Below are 13,605 nucleotides of genomic sequence, written 5' to 3'. Positions count from 1 at the left end.
AGGAAACTGAGAAATTCTAATGGTTTTTTCACACACATAAATACCCAAGAACCAGCTTAAGAAAAGAATACACCCAATTACCAATATAGTTGAAATCCTTTGTACATCCCACCCCAATCAAACCTCTTTCCCAGAGGTAAACTGATATTGATGAATTCTGTGTTCCAACATTCCTAGCCTTTCTTTGTATAGATTCCTAAAGATGACAGAAGATGATTTTGTAGGTTTTAAAACTTCATAGAAATGGTATCATGAGGTCTGTTTTTCTGTAGATTGTTTTTTTTTCACTCACTGTTAGTGAGTCATCCATGTTGAAGCATGTAACTCTAGTTCCTTCACTCATTTGTACTATTGGATAGCACTCCCTTGATGAAGACAGCACAAGTTTATTCATTTTCCCTTTTGAAGGGCTTCTGTTTTTTGCTATTACAAACAAAAAAATGACATTAATAATCTTATGCACACTTAAGACAATTTCAGATTTGATGCCTAGTAATGGAACTGCCAGGGTGTAAGATGTGTACACCTTTGCTTTACTAGAATGTGCAAAACTGCTCTCCAAAGCGGGTATACCTATTTATGTTTCCTACATACTAGATAGCTGGAAAAACACATTCCAGCTCTACTTATTTTTCTTTTATTAGAAACATTTCCCCCATTACAGCTTTATTTAAAAAAAAAAATCATAGACTGTTATTGGTCTTTGCAGACACAGACTTTGAAAACCTTCAAGTTATGCAACCTTATAGTCCAGTAACCGAGCTGTCCTGCAATTTTAATCAGCCCTTTAGAGAAGGATCACCATTTTGAAGATCCTCCAGAAACAAATCATTCTGATTCAATCCTGTGTCTATGCAGTTCCTTATACCTGAAAGATTTCTTCTCGTGAATTCTTGCTCATCTTTCAAGGTTGGTCTGATTCAACCTTCTCTGATCCCTACCTGCCACCTTTTCTGCTCCCTCTCTAGTGCCCCAGTGCACCACTGCTGCCACTTCACCTAGCAGGCCACCAATGCATGCATGCACAGATCCCTTCCATTTCACTATTAAGCTCCCACACCTGTCTTCCTATCCTTCTCCTCAGGCCACAGATTTCATGATCCATCATTATGATCACAACTTTAAAAACACCATTAGCTCCTTTGTGCCCTCTCTCCTAGAGGTATTTATTCCACAAAACCCCAAACCTTCTTGAATCCAACCAAAGTCTTTCTCAATCAGCTTGAATAGTTTACTTTGAATTCATAACTTTGATCCATAGCCTGGCACTCAATAGGGACCATTTGTCCTACATTCTCTCTCAGTAAGCTCATTTTCCTATTTTCTGAGAGGACTATTTTCACATCTTTCTGCATGCTTTCAGCCCCACTCTGAACCTGACTCCACCTTCTGATTTATGCCTCATGGAGAAAAGCAGAAGCCTGGAGGATGAAACACCCTCCTCTTCCAACCAGATCTCCAAACTCACCTGCCCTATTTCCATGTTCTCACTTATCCTTTCTACTTGTAATCTGGATCCAATCCCCTCTTGACTTCTCAACATCACTCCTGTATTTACTACATTTTCCGTGTATTCAGCTCTCCCTCTTCTGCCTCATTTCCATCAGCATAAAAACATGCCCTTATTATTTTCCATTTAATATTCCCTTAACTGCCACATACCTCCTCTGGCTTCATGTCTACGCACATTTGTTCAACAAACAAAAGTTTGCTGTCTCCACGTGTACCTTCGCTACTGTACCTTCAGTCTCGAGTCCACTCCCGCCATACTTTCTCCTCCAACACTCTAGTGCTTATGTCATGTGTTCAAACTAGTGTGAAAGGACATCTTTGGGATAGAGGTAAATGGAGTGGTGAGGGAAAGGGGGGTGCCTGCTCAAGGCAGTTCATGTGAAACAACCTTGGTGATTGATCAAGGTGGAGGCAGAGCCCAATGCCAAAACACTCTCCCAATCCAGAGGGAGGGCTGAGAACCAGGACAGAACTGAGTCCTCTGACACTCCGGGAGTAAATGTTATCTCTAAGCCTGAGTACTGAGGGAGAAAAGGGGGGAAAGAGGGTATTTCCTACATTTGGAGGCTGACTGAAGAAATCAGATATGAAGAATGAGCAAAGTACATTATCGAAGAAACTAAGGAAATAAAAAGACAGCGAGAGAGATAGCGAGGACCTGGAGGTCATAGGAATAAAGGCTACCAAGGGCCCAAGGAGTGGTTAATACCTATAAATCATTTCCTTTGAAGAATAAAGGGACAGGAAAAGATAAAGCAAATGCAAAATATGCTCATTAACAAAAATAAATTACCAATACAGAGGGGATAGTACTTACCCAATGGCTACTAAATCTTCATGATGAGGTGAGCAAGTAAGACAGAAAATTGTCCTGGGTTCTATAAAGAGGTGCTGGCTGTCATTTCTGTTAAGCCAGTAACAGAAAACTACTCCTTTTTCATCTCCAGATACTATTAGATCCTTTACTTGAGGAGACCAGTGCAATGCTGATATTGTATGCTTTAAAACAAAACAAACACACATTTGCTTCTCATTTGTCAATGCTGAATTTTTACCTCATTTTAAACCTGTACTATACTAGGCACGTTGAGGGGTACTTAATTAGTGTTAGTACCACTTGTATGCCAAGAGTACATTAACCAAGTGGTAGAAGAATTTAAGCTCCTAAGGATTAAGGAACCATTAAAACCATTTCTTCCTTTAATAACTGAATGCAAAGTTCTTACTAAGATTAAATGAGTCTTCTCCTTTTCTACACTCTCTGAAAAGGCAGGTTTATCAAGTAATCATCTGGTTTAGAAACAAGTTTTATTCACGCGTTTACAGTTTATATTAGGAGTCTTTTTCATGGACAGAACCAGATAGTAGATGTTTTTTGATTTGTGGGCCATACTGTCTCTAGTGCAACTACCCAAGTCTGCCTTGTAGCATGCAAGCAGCCAATACTTAAATGAATTGACTGTGGTAGTATTCCAATAAAGCAATCTGCAAAAACAGGCAGCACACTGTAGTTTGCTGATCTCTGATTTATATGTTATCTCCTTCCAAAAAAGTTTTGAGGCATCTTATTCTTAATGAACATTATCATAAAAATTAACAGATGAGCTAGCAGACTTGAAACAAAAGAACCCTCAGCACAGATATCTAATAACGGTCTGAGAAAGCAGTAAGCCATGGTACCTGATGGAGTGCATGCTCTGTCACAACTGCTTTTGTCTCTACATCCCAGATTTTCACAGTCCCATCATCAGAGCTCGTGGCACAGAGGTTGTATTGACCCGGGTGATGTGAAAACGTGAAGCCAGAGACCCTTTCGGTGTGTCCCACCAATTCCCCTATGACTTCAAGCAAAACCAGATTCCAGGTTAGAGTGCTACCTGAGATTCCTGGCAGAATCATTCTGTTCTTAGATGGGTGGGGTGGGACCTCACTTATCCCGTGGTATAACAAAAATATCCAGGCACTCACAATCAGAAATCCCAAGTGCTGGTTCTGGCTCTGCCACAAGACTTCAGCCCAGTCATTTTATCTCCTTGAGCCTCACTCTTTTCAACGGTAAAATGCTGTTGCTATCCCTTGGTGCTGACCGTTCACAGGCTGAGGAGTGGCTCAAATGAAGAATGTAAAAGTGATTCTTATTTAGATCTGGCCAGAGGTCATTTGGGAAACAAGAAATACCTGGCTTGCCACATCCCAAGGCATGATCAAAATCTAATTTGGAGCCCGAAAGCATCTGGCTCAACACATTAATCTTACAGCAACGAGTATTCTGTATTTGCAGGATCTTGCGTAGGGCCTGGCGCTGTAGGCAGCCCCTTAAACCCAGAAAGGCTTCTAGGGGGCCGGCGCGCGCTGCGTAGGGGGAGGGAGGCCACACATGTTACAAATGCCTGGGTCTAGATAGGGATAACTTCAGGGAGTGAGCGGTCCGACGTGAGAGCACCAGGAGGCGGGACTGCTCAGCCACAACGTGGTGTAGCTCAATCTTGGAGATGCGGACGCAACTAAGCTTAGTGACTCTGAGAGATCTTTCTGCCTACCTGGGCCTCAAGTTTCCCCATCTGTAGAGAAGGGTAGCTAGAAAAACCCACTTAGCGCCTCTGGCGAACCCAAGAAGGGCAGGAAGGAGGGGGCCCAGAGGTGGGGAGTTACCTCGAAATGGGGGCGTCCCAGGGATCGCGCCGGCGCCCGGGCCCACGCGGACAAGGAAAACGGAGGTCCGCGCCGCGAAGCCGAAGAGGCCCCCAGGCACGGCATCACTGCATCGGGCGCAGTACCAGTTAGGAGAGGGCGGCAGCGTGCGCGGCTCCTGCCCCATGATCACAGGCCACTGGGAAAAGACGAACGAGCCACAGGCGCAGACCGATAGCAGCCCCACGCCGTAGCCGGGAAGGGGGCGGGGTTGGCTCGGAGCCCCGCCTCGCCGGGCCCGCTGCTACGGCGCGCGCCGAGGCCCAGGAGGCACCGCGCGCTCCGCTCCCGCAGCCCCCGGGCTGGGAAGAACGCTGACGCGAGCCTGGCGCTCTGCCCCGCAGCCCCGCCCAGGGCCGGAAGGTCTGGTGCTGCCACAGTCCAGCCTGGGGGTTAGGCATTTTCACCTTCTACAGCAAGGCACATAATTAAAGGGTTAGTCTAGCGGAGTCACCTCCCCGCACAGCAGCTTTACTTTTTGGACCTGTTCAACCTCTATCCCGTCAAGTATTTTTGAACGCTCTGGGCCCTTTGCTAACTCTGGAGATTCTTTAAAGATACCTACAGCAAGCCAGGTAGCAAAAAGATAAAAGTTCGAATCAGAAATCTGAAAGGAAAGGAGGAGATTCTGCAACTGGCTGGAAATTCTGGCTCTAGAGTCTTGGTGCCCAAAGAGGAATAGAATAGAATGGCCTCGTTGATTGCCGACTCTGTGAAAGGGACTGCTGTGGAAGAAAAGGAATGGAAATGTCAGATTCTGCGTTTACACTCTCCTGCCCCTGTGTTGCTTGTTTGCATAGCGTACTTGGCACTCCTGCATCTGTAGCGAAGGAAACCTGAAATATCGATTCTAATACAGAGAGGTCAAACATATATTTGGTTGTGGGTAGGGGCACTACCTTCCGAGGCATCCAATCCTACACTGAATTAGTGATTTTGCCAGTTATCTGAATTTACCCTAAACGAATCTGTTTCCTCATTGGAGAAGGAAGATGATAATCCATGCCTTGTTGGATTGCTGTGAGGAATACTTGGGATTTAGTGAAATGCCTGCCGGGCATATATAATAGCAAATTCCTGATGTATATTAATTTATCTCTTGGAGGCCAACCTGGAGATTAACAGGGATTAGGACATCGTACTTTGTATTTGAGCTGTTGTTTCTTTAAAAGAGCTTTCCACATGATCTCGTGATTTTTACAGCAAGCCTCTGCGGTAGGGATCGTTATTTCTGTTTCTCTGACACGAAAACTGAGGCCCACCCACGTTAGGTGGCTTCTTCACGGTCTCTGTTCTTTCTAATCCTTTCAGAACGTTTGTGAGGTGAAGTTTCTCAATTTCTCGGGATCCTGATGAGTTTCCGGAAACTCACTAGTTTTTGGCCTTTATTAAAGTCATTCATTCCCAGGCAAAGCTGGCCGGATCACATCTGAAGTGCAGGCAGCGCGTTCGCGGTCTCCATGACAACATCGCGGGTGTAAATACAGCTGCGTCTCCTGCAGGGGAGGGCAACCGGAGACTTGCGCACTCGCCTCGTCCAGGCAGCGCAGGAACTCGGAGGCTTCCGTAGAGGGAGGGAGAAAGATGGCGGCGGCAGCACTGGAACGTTTGGGTAGGGATTTCTTAGTGGTTTAGGGGAGGCAGAAGGGAGTGGAGGTGGGCTCAGCTGACGGCTTGTGTTGATGTTTCAGGTGCATTATGGATGCAGAATCTGAGGGGGAAGCTGGCCTTAAGGTAAGTCTTTCGCCTTGGAGTTACAGAGGGCTGGAGGCCTCTTTGCAAGTTGGTCGGTTACTGAGCCCCTGTGCCGCCCTCTGCCTTAGGCTCTAGGGCTGTGGAGGGGAACAGAACGGCCAGTCTCTGCTTGGTTACTCCGTCGTCCCGCCGCCGTATTGCATGGCCCTGAGGGAATCAGGGTAACCTATCACTCAAGGGACATTTTGGATCTCTTTTCCAGTCTCCGAATATGGTTATACTCTCCCAAACTGTGTTGGGAGCCTCCAACTTTTCGAGTTCCCCCTCTAGTTACTTGATTACATGAGCAGGGACTGTGTTGTAGACAACTGAGCTTTACGACGTGCCTGGAATTGTGTTACACGCTTTATATGCGTTATCTCATTCTCATAACATCCAGCATAGTGTAGGTATTGCTTTACCATTTTTCAGACGAGGAAATTGAAGTTCCCCAAAGTAAAATAAGGTTCCCCCGGTCATAGGAAGTTTTAAAGCTTTATACTGTCTTCTCCAGAACATTCTTAGACCTAAGGACGGAAGCGTTTTTAAGGTTGGGGAATGCAGTTAAATCGGCCCTGGCAAGGAGCCTTTCTCTGTCACCTTCTCCTTGTCCCTCTTCTGCAGTACAGCTATTGATATTTGGAGATTGATAATCTGATTGTAAATTGTCTGATCGGTGCATTTGTTGGAGTTTATCTTGGTTTAGTTCGTAGGCTTTGGAGAGACAGATAAGTTGGGTGTGAATCCACTTTTTAAGCGGTGTGATTTTGGAAAAACTATCCTTTTTGAGTTTTAGTACTTATATATGCTATGAGAGTAATATTAGTACCTATGTCATTGATTTTTGAATGAGAATTAAAGGAGGTAGTGCATATGAAGTGTTTAGTATAGTGCATGACATATAACAATCCCACCTTAGATTCTGCCATTACTGTTTTATTCATTATAAATTATTAATGTGTTCCCATTATATTTAGCTCTGTTCTCGGTGTTTGGGTCAGTGGGCTAAAGAAGAAAATAGGAGGCACTGCCCTTTAGGATTTGTTTATGCTTTGCTTTTTCAGATTATTTTTTATCATTCCACCCCAGCTATGCTGATTTACTTACTTTTGTTGAATATGCTGTCCATTTATTTGCTTCTTGGCTTTTTCATGCTGTGCCTTCACTTCTTGTCTATAATATGAGTTCTAATTATTTAAACCCTGTTCAAATGTTTCCTTAGGAGGTTTCTCAGATCGCACTAAAAAGGAAACAAATTAATCTCTTCTTTTAGCATGTGCCTCTTAAATAGGGACTTCATGTTAATGTGTCTGTGCCCTTTACTAGCTGTATACCCTGGAGAAGTAGCAACAGTTCTTGTTTCTCTTTGTAGCTCCAGGTTATGGTCTTGCACAAAGTGAGTATTTTGTTAATGTTTGTCAGCTTAAATTGTCCTGCACTGACTATACTGGGAAGCTCTGAGCAAGCAACTTAAGCAGTTTGGCCTCAGTCTTTTCATCTATGTAATACAAAAGGGTTCAATTTTGCTAGATAATCATTAAGGCTCTTTCTGGTTGTGAAAGAGTATAAATAATTTTGTGAATCCCTAGTCTGGACTTTCTAATAGACAAATGGTTATGTAAAAACTAAATAGAGAAGGTATAATTAATGCTCATGATAACTCTGTAAAATCTTAGAGATTTTCTAATTCAGTGATGAAACTTCATGGCATATAGATGGCACTCAGTTAATGGAAATGAACTGGAAGAAGCAGTCTGTGTAAAATGAGAGAAAGTGGTAGGGCCTGTGGCAATTAGTAGAGTGCATTCCTCATCTAAAGGCATTGAAATGGGTTAAGAAAAAGTGCTAACCAAATAAAACTTTTCTGTGGGCTGTATTTGGTAGTGGAATGACAGTTTCCAGCTTTTGAATTCCAAGTCTCCCCATTTTACTGATGGATGCATTTGAGAATTTTAATGACTTACTGAAGGCTACACAGTTAATACAAGTCAAATCTAGGACCTAAACAAAACATTGTCTGGGTGATGAATCAGGCCTGCAGATGTGTTTTGTTTGGACTACACAGGATTTAAAAACTTTTGAAATTTAAATTAAAAAAAACTGGCAGCTTCTTATAAAAATCCAGGTTTCCAGATTATCTTATGCATCACAAAATATGGCAACAATTTTCTAGAGCTAAAAAGTGTACCACTCTTTAGATAGGGCCTATACTCTTCAGTTTTCCTCGTTTAAAAAATTTTTTTTTATTATTTTTATTTAGTTATTTATTTAGAGAGAGAGTGTGTGACTGGGCAAGGGGCAGAGAGAGAGGAAGACACAGAATCTGAATCGGCGCAGAGCCTGATGCAGGGCTCAAACCTGCAAGCCATGAGATCGTGACCTGAGATGAAGTTGGATGCCCAACTGACTGAGCCACCCCAGTGCCCTCAGTTTTCCTTATTTTTTAACCATGTATAAAATCCTTCACTAATTCCAGGCCCTCTTATTTATGTTACCTGGCTATTCCCTGTATTCTTTAACTCATTCTACAAACATATGTTTAGTGCCTTATGTGTACTAGGTACTATTCTGTTTTTTTTTTTTTAATTTTTCACATAATTTTAATTATCATATCCATTCTTCAAAAAATATACATATATAATTTAATTATTTATATGTAACTAAAATATTATACAGTCAGTGAATTATATAGAGGTAAAATCATACTATTTATTTTGATTCTAAAACATCAAACGTTATAAACTGTCCAACCTAGTCCAAATGAATTATTTATTGCATGTGTACTCCAATATTTTTTTTTTTTTTTTTGCCCCCAGAGTGTGTTCTGTGGTTGTTAGAATTTGTTAACAACATTTAAAAATTTCACAAAGAAACCCAGATTTTCAAACTTTTGAAATAATAGTGATCTGGCAGTACTGGGCTACATAATAATTGTGTGTGTGTGTGTGTGTGTGTATTCCTTGGTATGCTTCTAGTTAGGAAGAAAAATAGTAAATCCATGATAGTTTTTAATAAAAAGTGTAGAGGCATAGTGGCCTCATATATAAAACATACTCTCTTAAAGTTTTAGAGGTATCTGTGTATGTGTGTGTGTGTGTGTGTGTTGTGTGTGTGTATATGTATATATATGTATATGTATGTATATATATGTAGATACTTTTTAACAACTGGGATTAGGGGAATATACAGAGTAACTTTGTCACAGTGTACTGGGGAGGGATGCAAGGCCCAGTGAAAGAGCTAGAAAGCATGAGTTTAATGATGGTTGTGCCTATTGCTTGTTAAGGGGGCTTTGACACATAATTTAAATTCTGAATCCAGCTAGATTTCCTGAAAGTGGATAAACTAACAGTCCTAGGTGTAGACCACTAAATATATAGGAAACTAAAAATTAGATAATGCATATTATAACAATTTGAGAAATAAAAAAAAAGTGAATAGATTTAGTAGACTGTGCCCAAGATAATGACTGAGCATCAGACATGTCCCCCTGAAAGGCAGAAAAAGATTAAATGAAAAATATGAGGCCAAAAAAAAAAACTCGTAAATTTTTTAATTTTTTAAATGTTTATTTATTGTTGAGAGAGACAGAGCGCGAGTTGGGGCGGGGCAGAGAGGGAGACACAGAATCCAAAGCAGGCTCCAGGCTCCCAGCTGCCAGCACAGAGCCTGACGCGGGGCTTGAATTCACGAACTGTGAGATCATGACCTGAGCCGAAGTCAGACGACTGAGCCACCCAGGCGCCCCGCCAGGTACTGTTCTTTTTTTTTTTTTAATTAAAAAAAAAATTTTTTTTTAATGGTTATTTATTTTTGACAGAGAGAGAGACAGAGCATGAGCAGGGGAGGGGCAGAGAGAGAGGGAGACACAGAATCCAAAGCAGGCTCTAGGCTCTAGACTCTGAGCTGTCAGCACAGAGCCCGATGCAGGGCTTGAACTCACAGACCACGAGATCATGACCTGAGCCAAAGTTGGACGCTCAACCGACTGAGCCACCCAGGCACCCCTCCCGAGGACTATTCTAACATTAGAGATTTTGCAGTGAACAAAACCAGAGTAATCCCTCACAGTCTATTGAGGAAAGCACTTGATAAGTAAAATGTAGAGTGTATTAGACAATGACAACTGCTTAGGAGAAAATGTAAGCAGAAAATGGGAACAGGTAGTGTGTATATATTGGAGAGGGGTTACAGGTTTGGATAGGTAAGTCTTCACCAAGAAGATAACATTTGAGTAAAGATGTGAAGGAATGAGGGAGCAAGCTATCAGAGGAGCAGATTTTGGGGAGAATATCACAAGTTCAGTTTGAGGTTTATTAAATTTGTAACATCCAGTAAGCTTTCAAGTGTAGATGAAAGTAGGCAATTGAATATATATGAGTTTGGAATTCAGGGAAAGGATGTCAATTCAGGAGTCATCAGTGCATGAAGAGTGTTTAAAGCCATGAGACTGGTTGACTTCACTATAGAGTGAAGTAGAAATTATAAGAGTACAAGGATTGATTCCTGAGGCAGCCAGCATTTACAGATCTCTCTCAAAAATAAATAAATTGGGGTGCTTGGTGGCTCAGTCGGTTGGGTAGCCAACTTCGGCTCAGGTCATGATCTCATGCTTCATAGGTTCTAGCCCCACGTTGAGCTCTGTGCTGACAGCTCCGAGCCTGGAGACTGCTTTGGATTGATTCTGTGTCTCCCTCTCTCTGTTCCCCTCCCCCGCTTGCCCTCTATCTCTCAAAAATAAATAAACCTTTAAAAAAAAGTTAAATTTTTTTTAAAATAAAAATAAGTAAGTAAGTAAATAAACTTAACAAAAAGGAATGTGGAATTTAGGCATTTGGTCCTTCTTGGTTTACATAGTGAGAAAATCTGGCTTATTAATCATCCACATGTGTATAGCATAATAACAGAAACCTTTTGGAACAGAGAAGTCATGCTCCCTAGTCTGCAAAAACTTGCAGCAGGGGTCAATTTTTGCCCCTACCCCCACCTCCAGCCCCCTAGGACATTTGGCAATATCTGGAGACATTTTTGGTTGTCCCAACTCAGGCCAGGGGTGCTACTAGAGTGGCTAGAGTTGAGGGATCCTACTAAGCATCCTACAAGGCACAGGATAGTCCCCACAACAAAGAATGATCTGGCCCCAAATATCAATATTGCAGTGGTTGAGAAACTTCTGAGTTTACCATGGTCCAAAGTTGCTGGAATTTTGTTTGCTTGCTAAACTCTTGTTTCCTTGTGTGATTGTCCTTGACTTTAACCAAATGAAATTATATTGAATTATGACAATATACATATCACTTCAGCCATTTAATTTAGATGCTAATTGAGACAAGATGGAGGATATTCTTTTATTCAGTTTCAAGTGTGGGATTAACAGTGTTAACAGAAGTAATTTTGGAACAAAGAATTTTTCACCTTGATGCATTTAATAACCTGCATATAGTAACCTCAAGATTGAGCCAGAGGCCAGTCATATCTTTGCTTGGGATTTGGGTATACCTTGCACTAGATTTCAAGATGAATTTTGAGTAATACATAGGAAGTATAATTTCTGAAATTGTGACTTTAGAAATTTTGAGATCTTGTTTTATCTGAATTCTTAATCCTAAAATTTGCTTTGTATCTGCCACTCTTCAATGTCTGATGACTGTGGGAAGAATTTGAAAAGTGATAGTCCTTAAGTATCCTTAAGTATTGGTAGATAGAAGACACCAGAGTAACAGGAGTAAGGAAATTCATATGCTGGTTCCAGTATACCACCCACTTTCCGTTTGAGCTCTGGCAGTCTCACCAGACTGTGGGCACCTGTGTGTGTGCTTGTGTGTACAGGCATTCTGGAGACTTGGTTCATGCCTACCTTCCTTCATCCAATTTACAGAGGTGCAGTGAAGCTAAAGGGATTTGGGCTTTCCAGTAAATGTGAGGATGTTGTAAATATCAGTAATGGTCCTTGAACTTCAAAATGATAAAAGTTGATCTTGGATGCCTTTCAGTGTTTTTTTTTTTTTTTTTTTTAAGGTGTTAACTTGCTTTGATTTTTTAGAATGCTAACAATAAACTAGATTGCTAGGCGGACCTAAAATTTAATGTTTGTTGGAAAACAGTTTTATAGAAGGAAATGGATTCTAGCAATAGCTCATGTTATCATTTGTTAATTCCACAAATTTCCTTTTCTTGAATCCGTTTTCTCTAGTGACTCTTTGCAGTATTTCTTACACAAAAAGGTCTCAAAAGTTGTAAGTTTTGAATTACATAGTTAAGTTTTGAATTACATATTTTCAATTTACCCCATGCTTGCTTCATTTTCTGCTTTAATTCCAATAGTTGACCAGGAGAGGGCGTGTAAGAACTTTTGTTTTAATACACTTCTGAATTAAGTACTCTGCTTGGAATAATAATTTAATTTGATTACAATTGTTTAGTATTTGCCTGATAGTTTGTTTTATGAACCATCTGAACCCTGAAAGTATTGTAGGTATTCAGAAAGCTTTGTCATTGTTGATTCATAATGTGTTTAATTTATTAAGCACCATATGTAATTCACTAAATGTGTATTGATTTGAGTACAAGACACTGTGTTAGATATGATGTATACAGAAGGCATGGGCCTCACCCTCAAGCATTCTTTAAGACTGGTTAGTGTAATAGTGGTTTCACAGAAGAATTAAGTAGAAGCCAAGAGGCTTGTGTTTCTGTAATCCTGCTGTCAACAATGAGATTTGAGATAGAATTAAGGTTCAGAGAGACCCTAGAGATGATACACTCCAATTCCTCTTTTCATAAAGAAGCTGAGGACCAAAGAGTGGATAAACTTAGTGTACCCATGAATTACAGCTTCAAGCAAACAGTCATGATTCCAAATGTGAGAAAGTTTGGAATTGTGTGATAATAAAGTTTACAGTTCACAGTGTTCATTTTTTCTGGAGACTAGGAGAGATGAACTGTTCAGAGGGCCTTATTTAAAATTAACACTAGGAATGCCTGGCTGGCTCAGTCGGTTAAGTGTCTGATTTTGGCTCAGGTCATGATCTCATGGTTTGTGAGTTTGAGCCCTGTGTTGGACTCTGTGCTGACAGTGCAGAGCCTGCTTGGGAGTCTCTCTCTCCCCCTCTCTCATTGCCCCTCCTCCACTGGCACTCACACTGTCTATCTCAAAATAAATAAAATAAAATTAAGGGCACCTGGGTGGCTCAGTCAGTTGAACGTCCGACTTTGGCTCAGGTCATGATCTCACGGCCTGTGAGTTCGAGCCCCATGTTGGGCTCTGTGCTGACAGCTTAGGGCCTGGAGCCTGCTTGGGATTCTGTGTCTCCCTCTCTCTCTGCCCCTAACCCACTTGCATTCTCTCTCTGTCTCTCTCAAAAATAAATAAATATTAAAAAAAATGTTTTTTAATAAAAAAAATTAGAAAAAATAAAATTAATACTAGCCATCAGTGTTTATTATGTGCTAGATGCTGTAGGGTGCAGTATATTAATTATCCACCATCAACAGAATGAAGTGGGTATTATTCTTATTCTGAAAGTAATAACATCAATTTTTTAAAAAATTTTTTTTCAACCTTTATTTATTTTTGAGACAGAGAGAGACAGAGCATGTACGGGGGAGGGGCAGAGAGAGAGGGAGACACAGAATCGGAAAGAGGCTCCAGGCTCTGAGCCATCAGCC

The 13,605-nt window shown here is 41.3% G+C and overlaps 2 protein-coding genes across 3 annotated transcripts in view; one reads left to right on the top strand and one right to left on the bottom strand.

The window, feature by feature from the left end:
* Window positions 1-4,426, bottom strand: part of GEMIN5 (gem nuclear organelle associated protein 5) — a 41,341-nt gene extending 36,915 nt beyond the window's left edge. Inside the window, exons 1-3 of the mRNA XM_003981475.6 lie at window positions 4,165-4,426; window positions 3,193-3,353; window positions 2,330-2,511 (exon numbers count right to left, since the gene is read on the bottom strand). Coding sequence (XP_003981524.3) covers window positions 2,330-2,511; window positions 3,193-3,353; window positions 4,165-4,330 — 509 coding nt within the window. The 5' untranslated portion in view covers window positions 4,331-4,426. The remainder of the gene's footprint in view (window positions 1-2,329; window positions 2,512-3,192; window positions 3,354-4,164) is intronic.
* A 1,034-nt stretch (window positions 4,427-5,460) lies between these two features.
* The window catches only part of MRPL22 (mitochondrial ribosomal protein L22), a 35,266-nt gene continuing 27,121 nt past the window's right edge, over window positions 5,461-13,605 (top strand). Inside the window, exons 1-2 of one of the 2 annotated variants that reach the window (XM_003981358.6) lie at window positions 5,461-5,815; window positions 5,895-5,937. In XM_003981358.6, coding sequence (XP_003981407.2) covers window positions 5,788-5,815; window positions 5,895-5,937 — 71 coding nt within the window. In that variant the 5' untranslated portion in view covers window positions 5,461-5,787. The remainder of the gene's footprint in view (window positions 5,816-5,894; window positions 5,938-13,605) is intronic. The other variant, XM_006927964.5, reaches the window with a different exon arrangement.

This window comes from Felis catus, chromosome A1, assembly GCF_018350175.1.
Source record: "Felis catus isolate Fca126 chromosome A1, F.catus_Fca126_mat1.0, whole genome shotgun sequence".
NCBI classification, from domain to species: domain Eukaryota; kingdom Metazoa; phylum Chordata; class Mammalia; order Carnivora; family Felidae; genus Felis; species Felis catus.
The sequence above is the reverse complement of the archived record's forward strand: the minus strand, read 5'-3'. Positions and strand labels throughout refer to the sequence as shown.